General features: G+C 38.6%; 1 protein-coding gene across 18 annotated transcripts in view; it reads left to right on the top strand.

The window, feature by feature from the left end:
• Window positions 1–13,030, top strand: part of Sugct (succinyl-CoA:glutarate-CoA transferase) — a 707,647-nt gene that overhangs the window by 591,912 nt on the left and 102,705 nt on the right. For 14 of the 18 annotated variants that reach the window (XR_009587720.1, XR_009587721.1, XM_060372766.1 and 11 more), the window contains one exon: window positions 3,326–3,389. The exons of 1 other annotated variant lie outside the window; for it this stretch is intronic. Coding sequence is in view for 15 of the 17 variants with exons in the window: in XM_060372766.1 (XP_060228749.1) it covers window positions 3,326–3,389 (64 nt within the window). In the remaining 2 variants the exon portion in view is untranslated. Of the gene's footprint in view, window positions 1–3,325; window positions 3,390–5,489; window positions 5,554–13,030 lie in introns of those variants that run through there. 3 more of the 18 variants (XM_060372786.1, XM_060372773.1, XM_060372775.1) reach the window with 3 other exon arrangements.

Raw genomic sequence — 13,030 nt, 5'->3', positions numbered from 1 at the left:
AGTCAAATCTAAACACACTGCCAAAGGACAAAACTCACATAAGAGTTCCAGGGAAGGTCTGTCTTTATTTTGAAATAATCTTATATGCAATAAGAAGAACCTGAATGGCCAGATTGAATTTAATGTCAAGAAATCCACTTGAAGAAAACTTATAAAGGCCCTGAAGGGGACTGGCATGAAGAAGACTTGGTTAAAAGTGCACTGCCCTTTCATAAAATCCAAGCTGGTTCCCAACATCCCCATCTACTCCAGCTTCAAGGAATCTGATCCTATTTCTTATAGCCTTCTTAAGCACCAGCCCCCTGCCGCAATATACACATAAATTAAGAAAAATCTCTATTAAACTCAGTGAATATTGTCTGGACTGGTCCATTTTTAATGGCCATGGAACAGAACATTTTTATTTACATTTTTGTATTAAAGTTCTAGATATGGGAGTTTGGATAGATGAGCAAAAGAAAGGGGGGCACTTACTAACCCTTCCCACAGGAATGCTTGTTAAGAGGTGGGAGAGGGCATCCCTCAGTTTCCAATGAAGCTTTGATGAGACAGCACACTGGAGTAAGTAGGTGAGATTTATGTTAAGATACAGACTTCTGGCCTCTGAGATATTTGAAAATTATACTGGGCAAAGCTCCACAAACAAGGCTGGAGAATTACCCAAGATTACCCAGGTCACGTACTGTATCTGGGATGATGAGACCTGAACCGTGAGAAAAGCCTATGGACCCTTACCAGCTCCACACTGCACGTTAAAAGGTGAGTGTCTGCCAAGGGCAGAGTAAAACCAGCCCCTCTTTTAAGGAGGAGCTCAGTCCAGCCCATTTGCTTCATTGTACAAATGTCACAGCAGATGACAATGAGAAATGGCACTTAGCTTCTTGTGCCAAACACTAGACAGATTCGTATTTTTGCCTAAAGCTGGTGTATTGCTCAGGTAAAAGCCGCAAGCAGGAAATACTTCATGCAGAGAGCAGGCAAGTTAGAGGGGAAGGAAGCATAATATGTAGTGCATCCTCTGTGAACATTTTCAATCAACTGCCGCTAGCGCTTGCTTCACAGAACTTTGACATATGTCCCTTGACCTTTACCAACTACCCTTTCACGTTTGACACTTAGCATTTGCTACGTGATTAAAATTCAGCGTTAATTAATTTCAACGCTATCAGTTAAGTTATATTTAGCTAAGAACACTCACTTTTGTCTTTTGTGAGTAGCACTGCAGTGCTATTACAAAGAGGTAGTCAGGAGGGCAACAGAGATACGAGAAGAGAAGAATGATTCAGTGTGCGGATAATTGTTTCAAGTGAAATTTAGCTTGGTATTTTTGTTCCTGTCCTCAGCGGAACTGAGATTTAGCACCTCCGGCTGGCATTTAGCCTCCACCCCCACAGAGAAGGAGGCTGTGCTGGGTGGATGCTGAGAATGAGCCACACCAGAATTAAATTATAGCACAGTTCTAACACTGGCAAGGGTTTTCTCTGGCCAGCTCTTGTGTACAAACCTGGCGATGCCAAAAGAAAAGCAAGGCATTGCTGGCAAGGCTCTGCGTATGGTGTGGCACTGGCCTAAATGGTGGGGGCTGAATACTTGCGAGAGAGTTACTTTCTGAAACGGTGGCCATTCCTCACACAACCTTGCTGGATACAAGAATGCTTAGGCATTACAGATTTGAATGCCTGGCCTTACAAGGTTACCCATGAAGTTGTCTTATTGATGATTTAGGTCATAATGTGACCAAAATGCTTATGAGAACTAGATACCACCCCATCTCATTTTTCTATTTTCCAGAGTATGTTTATTCAAGGGAGGTATGATTTTTGTTGGCTTTTTTATTCCATGCACCTTTACCCTATAAATGCATCATGGTAACAGTGTAGTTTAATAAATCTGAGCTTCAAAATGCTATAGATCTATCATCATTGTTGTTCGGGTATGAACTCAAACTCCTTAAGTGTGTTGGACTCCTGGAATGCTCTTGTCATGTACAGCCTAGAAAGAAAGACCTAATCTCAATTGACAGTGAAACACAGTTGACACTTAACTTGGTGAAGATCCGACAATCCATGTTGGATTCTTTGAGTATATTCAAGTATTCCCCTAGTTGTTTAAAATATGACTTAGGTCATAGTATAACCCAAATGCTCATTAGAAATAGATACAATCCCATGTCATTTTGCTATTTTCCTGAGCATTTTCTTAAGGGAAGAATATGTGTTTATTGGCTCCTTTATTCCATGAACCTTTACTCTATAATACAATGTGATAATATGTATAACAGTGATAATGGTTGTAATATTTTTTTATCTTTAGCAATTCAACTTTTTATGGTACAGAGTGTAGCCCCAAGCTATGATGACATCCTCTATTAATAGGCAAAGCAATTTGATTATATCTAGCAGATTTTAGATTCTTGAACAACAATAACAAAAATTTAGCCAACATTTCCAGATTTTGTAGTCAAATAACAAAGCATGCAGGTCTATGTCTCTGGTGAAATGCTGTAGTAGTAACTGACCTAAGGTCTTAAGTCTTACCCCAAGCTATGTTTACTTTTGTTCCTCAGGGAACACCGAAAAACTGATCTTGGTCATAGCACAGAAGAACCCACTCAGTTCTCCAGCATGAGGTTTTTGTCTCTTTCTGTGTTCTCTCATCAGTCCTATTCTTGAGAACTTAAAAAGTCTTTTCATCATTGAAAACACAACTAGGTTAACCTCCCTGCTCAAGTCCCTGACCTGGGCCTTCCCTAGGCTCTTTCTCAATTGACTCTGCTCATATAGATCTTAACATTCTTGTATCTTACACCTCCAGCTGTGAATTGCCCTTTGGACACTGATTCATCCTTCACATTGGAATGAGCTCCTAATCCAACTGAACAGAATGCCAGAAGTGCATGTATATTTTCCATGGACACTTCTAGTCCAGATCTTAGCCCCCATCCTCTCTTTCCTGCTGCAATTGACTTTGCTCAGGTCCTGCCATTATTTAATGCAAAAAATAAGGCGACATTTGACATTAGAGTAGCACACTTTGATCAACTATATCTAAAGTAAATTAAATAAGCTATATATATCATACTTAGATAAACTATACTTAAGGTAAATTAAAGTTTTTAGTATGGGAAGTTTTCTAATTAGTGAGACGCTTAGCCATTTTGGCTTCAATTGGTGTCTATGACAATAAGAAACAATTTTCAAATGAAAGTTAAAAGATCTCTATTTTGTTATATCTTTCTTCAATGCTAAGTAGCCGGCTGTCTGAATAGCTTGGGATTGAACACAGTTTCTTTCTCTGAGCTGTTTTTCTGGTTTCTTGTTTTCAGGTATTGCACAATGGCCTCGTTATGGAAATGAATCATCCCACTGTGGGGAAGATTTCAGTCCCAGGTTTGAAAGTTTTTGTTACATTTCTTAACACCTTCATTCATCAATTGTACATATACTCCCTACAACAGGGAGCCAAAAACTTCCTAAAGAAGTTATTGAAAATAAATTCAAAGGTATAACTTAGTATAACAGGGGAATCCTGTGACCATACCTACTCATAAAAATGCATGCTGAGACTTCAAGCTGTATGTCTTTTCTCTAAAGAATGTGGAAATGTCTCAGTGACAAAAATTTTCATGTTTCCTCATTTCACATTATGTAGTTATGTACACATGAAAGTACATTATGCAATTATCAATAGATAAATAATAATAATAGATATAGTATAGCCAAAAAATGCCATGTGGTTTGTGTGAAGATAGGAAAAGAAAAACAGAAATGTGCGAATGGTCATCTCTCATAACTATGAGCTGATGTATAGATCTTGATTTTTCCAGATCAAAAATTTAAGTGTTTTCATTAATAAACTTAGGTGTTCAAATGTTGGCTCATACCAGATAAACTCAGCAAAGTCTGTAGCTTAAGCAAAAATGCCATTTTCATTTCCAGAGGGAGGTATCTTTGCAGCATCCAGGAGCCTCATGCCACTTCCAGAGAATCCTCTATTTTTAAGCTTCAAGAACAACCTGATAATTATTTCCTGAAGCTTCTCAGATGATGACCATTTATAACTAAAAATATGTAACGAGAAGAAGAATGATGAACAGAAGAAAACTGAGAGAATATTGATGTGTAAGGGGATTAGGAGGGTTCTGTGTGGATTAGGAATATGACTGAGGGATTCACGCATGCATAGTCTATAAATATTACATGATATTTAGAAATATGGTGAAGAAAATGTTGATGAAGTCTAAGGAGGTCATTTATTCATTCATCCATATAAAAAACATATGGTCTGTGCCAGGTATTGCTTTCGATTCCATTAATATAAAAGTAAATGAGGCAACTTGGACCCCACACACAGACTTTTCTCTTATGAGTATGACAAGTAATATGAACTATGAGTGGATTCTTCTGGAACTGTAAATAAAGGAAAGCAAAGCATGCTGTCATAGAGACTGACAAGGGCGTGGAGGTCTCTGGTATTTTGGGGGATTGGGGAATATTTATTTGGTAGGCTGTTTAATAAACTAAGACTGAAGAAAAACAGAGGCTGGACTCCGAATAACCAAAGAGCAGGTATGAAACCTGATAAAGGAAAGAGCTGGGTGTTCCTAAAGTTTAGGAAGACCATGGGGATGGAAAACATGCTGAGGGTACAGGCAGAAGCATGAGAGCCCACCAAACTGGACTTACCCTAACCATTAATAAGAGCGCAAAGTGATACAATCTATGACCCAGATTGTCAAGTCAGAATATTATTCCAAGAGTTTATATGGCAGTCTCATAAATACGTTAGAACCAACTCCGCGATCAACCAACTTTTAGTCTGAGATAACCTTAAAACTATTTTGTTACTGTTTCTAATTTTTTAACAGTGAAAGTGATTTTTCACAATGAGTCTCTACATTTTCAACAGATCAAAGGAAAAATGTTGCTACATGAAGAGTCTGATCGGCTAGCTTTCCTGCTTTGCCCCCTCCACATGCTAGGACTCTCAGTGTCCATCTTTAAAGGGTACTGTTATTAAAACTTTTCCTGAGGAGAATGTACGAATGTCTTCTTGCCCCAGATAAGACATCAATAACAGAAACAAAGAAATGGTCCACTCAGGTATAGCTTTGTGAATTAGTAAGTCTAATGCAGTTACTGACAGGAATTTGGTAATGGATTACTCACAGAGGCATGGCTACTTTTAAACAGTTATACCACCGAAGAAAGAGAACTGTCTCCTCCAGCAACTGTTAACCACATACATACTTGGGAAAGGTGGTCCTTCATAAACCCATCTCCCTTGGCAATCGTTATAAATCCTTGGCGTGATCCTTGAGTCCTCCACTCTCCAGAACTGAAAAACAGTGTGCTCAGTTTTAAGTGTGTGTGAGGGGAGTATTCACAGTTCAAAAGAAAATAGCCACATCATGCTCATAGGACAACTTAACAACAGATCCCCAAACAGAGTCCTAAACTATGGTTCTAAGTTGACTCCATATTTTACAGATGAGGCCACAGAGTCATTGGCATCCCCATAAACTAGAGGAAAGTCTTCATTTTAAAGACAATACAGTTCTTAGCCTGACCACGAAGAAGACAGAATCCACTGGAGGACGTAGGAGAAACTCATACTTTCTGCATTGAGCAGATGCAAATTTGCTGATTTCTGTGGAAAAAGAATAAAGAATCAATCTTAGGAAAGAGACTTTTTTTTTTCTTTAATTTCTGGAAGGGAAGACTGTCCCCATTGCTCTTTTTAATTTGTGAATGTATCAGATAGTTATGGTCATGATAGTGGTGCATAACAAAGAACCACAAAACCTTAGCTGCATTATTTGTTTTCTTCATTGCATGTGTGTAATCAGCAGGGAGATACTGCCACAAGCTGCTGTCACAGGGTGACTTTATTTCTGATTACACATACAGCTAGCTTGATTTCTCACTGCATGCTGGCCTCAGTTCTTCTCTGTATATCTCTTGTGTCCCCATGGCAACTGGCTGAAGAATAAGAAGGTAAACAGAAGCTTTAGTGTCACTTAAAGTATTGACATAGAACCAGCAAACGGAACTATTTGCCTAAGGCCATTTAAAGCTGTTTCCATAGGTCAGCAAACACCCATGCCTTTGAGAAGATTTTGTGGTGGAGAGTGTGAGCTTAAGGATGAGCAGATAACTGGGAGCAAAAGTCAATTTACAATGATGTTATCAGCTCTCCTGCACTAACTCCTTTCTGGTTTATTTCCCTGTAGATTAATTCTTCTTAATTTCTGTACAATTCATGAATCCTTTTGGTCTGTCTATCTTATTGACAGGATTTGTATCTATAGATTTATCAGTACGAAAATTATCCAACTTCAGGCTCATTATTTTTAGTTATCTAATAGAGACATATTTTGAACTTTCTAAACATAGTTCTATAGAGTTGTATCTAAGTATTTTCATCTTTATATTTATAGTAAAATTATTACTAAATATTAACAAACCTCCATATTTCCTTTTTTATTAATGAACTATGACATATGCTGAATTTTCATGTGTTTCATATTTGGTGTCTTAGCCATTACTGGTAACTTGTATCCTGAAAAAGAATATATTTACTTTTAGAGACAAAGTTTCAGGATGTAGTTATAGCTGACCTGGAACCCACTAGGTAGCTGAGGCTAGCCTGATATGAAGACCAGGCTGGCCTTATACATCTGTAGCATGCATCCTACCTCTCCCTCAAAGGTGCAGAGATGACAATGTGGGCCACCACATCTGGCCTGTGGGCATCTTTAAGCAGCATTTCTAGTGCCTTATTTTTAGATGTCAAACCCACATGGCATTCCCTTAGCTAATAGCTCCCACATGGGTACCAACAGACTACACCTCAAAGTACTGCTTAACCAATGTCAAGTACTTACTTCCCATACACAGAATAAGTAAAATCTGCTTCTCTTCACTATTCAAAAATACTAGATGGCATCACAGAGCTTACAGTTTTTAAGAAAGGCAGGCGGTGAAAAAAGAAAGAAAGAAAGAAAGAAAGAAAGAAAGAAAGAAAGAAAGGGACAGTAAATGTGGGCAAGAAGGATGAGTGAGTTTCCATGAAAAACTAGAGGCTGCAGCAGTTACTCTCCATGCCTAGACCAGAGAGATCCTACATAGTATATACAATCTGAAGAAAGTATCTCTGAGTGGTGTGGTCTAAATACATCTTTAGGATATGAGAATATGTTAGGATTGAGAAAATAGGAAGAAAAGGCTCATGGTTACTCTGGAGAGTGATCTAGATGCCAGATGAATGAGGTCTTAAATAGAACTAATGGTGTAATTAAAACCAAATCAGAGATTTCAAAGCCATCTATGGCAGTCTCTCTCTCTCTCTCTCTCTCTCTCTCTCTCTCTCTCTCTCTCTCTCTTTCCCTTCTGGGTGAAGTTTGAAAGTGGTGATTGGAGCTGGAGCTTGGACAGAAACCCCAACATCAGCAGAACAGATATTCTTACAGATTGATTTGATTTCCACCAAAAACTTTCATTAAACTTACAGTGTCCTGAGTTTTAAACTGTGAAACTGATAAATGCGTGACTATTAAATATAGAAAATAAAGTCATATTCAAGTCCCAGCAGAAGTTCTACAATGAGACAGATGAAATAAACACCAACTGACTGTCACTGTAATGGAACAGGCTTGCATAAATTATCATGAAGTCTGTCAATTCTCACTGAACTGCTCACTGCATCTTCTTGCAATGCCACTGGCCATTGGCATATTAGCCACAGCAGATCTTGGTGTCTTTTCATATTCTGAGGAAGTGCCAAAATGGCCTTGGTGCTGTGCCCTGCACTTCAAAGGCTGTCACTGCAATAGACTTTGATATATAGTTCTAAAGTTGCTCACTATAACCTTTCAAATTCTTACCCATGAAAATGCACAGTGGTCATTTGACTCCAGAAATTTCTGGGAAGTGTTCAGTGGATTGTGTCAGTGCTCTGAGGGGATCCGTCTTCTACGCATGTGAAAGGATTCTAAATTGAATTATCCTGCCTGCTTGTCTCTGGTCTGTGTTTTCCAAAAAGAGCTCCACATGATTTTCAATAAAACCTAGCCTACATTTTTCCTACACAGAATTTTAATATGCACACTCAGAACTTAGCAGTTTTAAGCATAGGATATTAGATAAAGCAGGAAGAGTCACCAATTTGAAACATCTTAAACGTTAGTGAATTTTTAAAATGTAAATTACTTGCTGGACTTTTAATAAGGGATGTTCTAAAACACCCTCTGGCTTTGACACAGAAGGTCTCTGTGTACATAAACTTGGGAGGGAAAAATCACGTCAGCACTGTCTGAACAAACTTAATGTTAGAAGCCATTACATATTAAAAAACTTTAAAAGATGATCTGTGGCAAGTTTATTCCATGTGATTTTTAAATAAACAGGCTTTCGAAACCTTCTGAAAGTTTCTCTTATTTAGGTTGTTTGCAGGTTGAGGCCTGAGCAGTGAATGCACTGGCCACCTAGTCCTTTGCGGGTAGAGAGATCTGCACTCTGGAGTCCTGAACCCTACCCTGTCACTTTCATTTCCCTTTAGATATGAAAGTAGACGTTTCTTAAATCAAAATATGGTTAAATTTCTAGATGAAATTTAACTAGATGAAAGCAGCTGGGAAACTGTCACAAATCTTACCCGGCAAAAGAAAGACTGATCAGAACCAGGGTTTCTAGCATTACTCCGCCATAAAGTTCAGTGTTTGTCTTCACAAGGAAAACAGTGTGAATCTGATACAAGAATGAAAGGTGAGGTAAGCTGTTTATTCCCAAGAGAAAAGGGCCTTTCAGATGACTCTCTCAGAAGGAAAGGAAAAGGTAATGTAATGTTCGTGGGTGGACATTTATTTAGACTTACAGATTCTGTGGTATGTCTTCAACTCTCCCTATGTTAGAAGTAAGCCAGAGGTAACCCGATCAAATGCCTACATGTTGAGCTCAACATGGAAATCAAAAGAAAACTGAAATAATGACACAGGAAGCCCAGAGGCTGTAATGACAGGAAAGCATCTTCCCTTGTCTTTGTGGGTCCACTAGACAAATTTTGGTGCTGGCTTTTGAAGTCTTGGCATGTTAGCTGGATCCAATTTTAATTTACTACCCAGAGAGGTTTCTTTCTGGATAAGATATATAGACTTTCCAGTGGGTCTTTGTTATAAATTAAATGAAATTGAGCATTCAAACTTATTGGAAAAACAATAAAATATATAATTTAATAAGTAAATAGAGAAATTTTAAACTGTTTTCTGTTTTCTACTTCTAAGTTAAGGAGTTCAGTTAGATGATCAAGAAATTACATTATCTTGGCCTCTAGGTAACTTCCCCATGGGGCTAGCTATTTGAGTTCATCACTGTGTTTTTTTCTTGGAAGGGAGGGTACCATTTTAGTGGTTTTTAAAGGAAGAGCAGCTCTACATACTGCTATCTTACCAAGATGAGACACTGTGCACAAAGAGATGACTGTTTTGCCTGAACTCCAAAACAAAACTGTTTCCTCTCCCATAAATCTTCAGTAGGTTAAGATGTGTTCCTGTAAAGAAGACTGACTTAGCCAAAGAAAATGTTATTGGGGGAAGCCTGCTTTTCATTTAAAATATAAGCTGGATGGGTGGCAAGTATTTGTAATCCCAGCTGTCAGCAGGCTGAAGAAGGACAGCCTGGGCTATACAGCAAGTTCCAGGCCATCTAGAAGAAGCATATCTCTCTTTTAAAAAATAGAGATGATAAAAATAGAGATGAATATAGCTTAAAACTAAATAAAATAAATAAATAAATCATAGTTGAATTTTGAATAAACAGAGCATTTTGTTATATTGAAAAGATGACGGTAGATGTTGAGCAGGGCTAAAGGAGTTAAATTAAAACCTCAAGAACTAACCAATGAGTCATATACAATATTCCACTTACCACATCACCCTAAACCTTAAGGAGGTTTTAGCATAGGGCTAGGTCTGTGGGCCTCCTTGCTTATCTACTCAGATTGAGATATTGTGGTCTTCCGTGTGCCCCTTGCATGTCTGCTTTAATGAAACCATGTCTACGCATTGTCATGACTTTAGCTGGCTGTAGAATTAGCAGTCAGTGTGTTTCTGAGCTCAGGTTTTGGGTATGATTAAGACATCACATAGAGGGGGAGGACAAGGAGGCCCTAGAGTGCTCTCCCAGGCTTCTTTCACCTGGACGTTACATAAGTGACAGAGGGCTGTGTTACTTGCATAGTGGGAAGCCTACTTATCTTGCCGTTTTAAAAGTTATCCTAAGACAAAGCCCAAATTATTTTTAAAATCTGCGAGCTTCATGAACAGACAAGCAACATCCTAATTTTAATTAAACTAAGACTTAAGAAATAATGTTAGTTAATACAAACATTTTAGAAATGTGAGGAAACACTCCCTCATGCTGTAGGCCACCCTACAGAGAAACCCCATAAGCTGGACCTGCATTCTCTTAGTGGTCCCACCTTTGGGTTAATGCGTGCCATTTTACCTTTTATCATCAGTGCTTTTCATCCTTTCAATGTAAAAGAGGAACGTAGTTCTCTGTATTTCATGCAACTTCATGTTATGAATAGATTTTAATGGCATCGTCACTGTGGAGTATTCAAATCTGAAGATATGTGTGTGAGCAAACATTTGCTAGGTGCTTCTCTTTACGTGGTGTCTGTTTGAGCACTTTATGCCTATGATCTGCTTTATCTCTAGGATAAATCAGCACCTCATGCATTTTCATGTCCGTTTGTAGATGGAGAAAATGAGACTTGCCGAGTGCTGCTGCACTGAGCAGATGTCAATGGCAAACTCTTCCCCCACACCTGTCTCAGAAACAAACCTCTTTTCAAAAGGAAAAGCTGAGCCTCCTATACAGTTTTTGGCTTTTGGAGTTCAGCCTACATTTAAAGTAGCTAAATGTATAATAAACTTTATTTTATTTAGAATCAGCATAGAGAATTAATATTGTTTAGATTTTAGGATTAGCTTATATTGAGTACTCGCCTTTGAGGATTGTTTGTGCTTCAAAAAGTCTGTAATTGTCTTGCTCTTTTTTTTTAAGGCCTCAGAAAATATACTGTTGGGCAACTTTGATATTCTCAAGAGCACAGAAGTGTAAATGCACCAAAACATGTGGATTACATTCTCTCCAGTTGCCTCGTTTTCACACATTAACAGAAATGCAGTCTGTAAGGGAGAAAAATGAAAACTGTTTGTGATCTATATGTGGATTGCAACCATCAAAAGACCTAGCATGTTAACACCACTACCCAGGCCTACCCCATAATTTTTGTCTCTTCAGTGACCTGCTTTTTAGTCCTGGGGCTGTGTGCACAAATTTCCACTTCTTCGCACGGAGCTGTTTTTGCTTCACAGTCAGGCCTTGATTTCCTTTGAGCAACATTAATTAAACTGTAAACAATGCCTTCTTGGTGTAAGAAAGTTAAAGAAGATTTTTTTTTCCCTCCAAGTGTATGTTTAATAGCACAGCCAGAATGGAAACAGTTGAATTAGTGTGATAAATTCATGAGAATTACTGAATGATGCTACATTCTCCAAATAAAAACCACAGAAAGGAGAATGGTGGCTATCAGAGGGCGTGGGGGAGTGGGAGGAATCTGTGTTTAGTGTGCACAGATTTCGAGTTTGGGAAGATGAAAGGGACCAAAGATGGCTACAGCGAATGTCGCGTAACAATGTGAGTGCAATCAGTGCCATAGGACTGTGTACCTGAAGTACTCACTGTTGTGTCATATATATAACTTTTTCTGCATGAAAGAAACTATGATTAAAATCAAAAATTCAAATAGTACAAGAAGTCACTGGCTAGATTCTACTTTTATATGTGCATGTGTGGTATCTATATGTGTGTGTTATAAACTTAAGACCGGGCAGCCTGCATGTGTTATATACATCTATCGTGTGCATTTAAGACTGCAGACACTGTATGTGCTGTACATGTATGGTGCACATTTAAGACTGCATAGACTGCATGTGTTACGTACCTGTGCTGTGCGTTTAAGACCAGGTAGACTGCATTGCTATACATGTATGGTGTAAAGTTAACATAGGGGAGACTGCCATGTGTTATACATGTATGGAACACACTTGAGACAGGGTAGGCTGTGTGTGTTATAAATGTGTGGTGCACATTTAAGACTGGGCAGACTGCAGGTGCTACATGTGTCTGCTTCAAAATTAAGACAGTGTAGACTACGTGTGCAACACATGTACGGTGTAAAATTAAGACAAGATGTGCTAGAGAGTGTAAGAGCTCAGAAAATACTGAAATCAAAATTTAGCCTTATACAACGGAAAACAATACAGCTTACTTAATCCATCTCGGTGGCGTCCTTCTTGCCTGTGACATGAAGATCAAATACCTTGCTGACCCACATAACAGCTAAGTAAAAATATATGCCAAGGATTCAGAACATATAGGACGTAAGTGGAAGTGCATTATTGACTATTCATAAACTCTTCACAGTATCTACTGTGGCAGAGTCTCACAAAAAATGAAATTAGCTACACTGTTAATTTTTCAGTCATTAAACATTAAGCGTACACGTTTTTCTAAGAACTATGCTAAAATACATAATTTCTTTGTTTACTAAATATTTATCTAGTATTTGCTAGGTGCCAGATGCTAGCTGGCAAGCAGCCCACTATAAGGGGACATGTGACAGTGGCAAAACAGATGACCTGCCATGGGGCCAAGGAGAGCCTGAGACTCACCATCAGGTATCTAAGGCCAAACCAACCTGTGCTCTGTAACTAGAAGGCCTTGCATATTTTGCATGAAATGCCAGGAGTGGAGACTAGGTATCTTGAGGCTCTCCACAAAGTTATTCCGAATAGATTGATAGAATGCTACTTTCAGAGATCACACCACAGACAATGAGAGATCCTGGAGGAGATCTTAGAGGAGAGCCATGATGCAACTGTGCATTTCCAAAATGTTCCCTGGAGGAGGCCACAGTTCCTTGTAATAATAAGTAATATTTTTCTCACCACAAGACAACCATG

The sequence above is a fragment of the Meriones unguiculatus genome, chromosome 19 (assembly GCF_030254825.1).
Source record: "Meriones unguiculatus strain TT.TT164.6M chromosome 19, Bangor_MerUng_6.1, whole genome shotgun sequence".
In the NCBI taxonomy this organism is placed as follows: Eukaryota; Metazoa; Chordata; class Mammalia; order Rodentia; family Muridae; genus Meriones; species Meriones unguiculatus.
The sequence above is the reverse complement of the archived record's forward strand: the minus strand, read 5'-3'. Positions and strand labels throughout refer to the sequence as shown.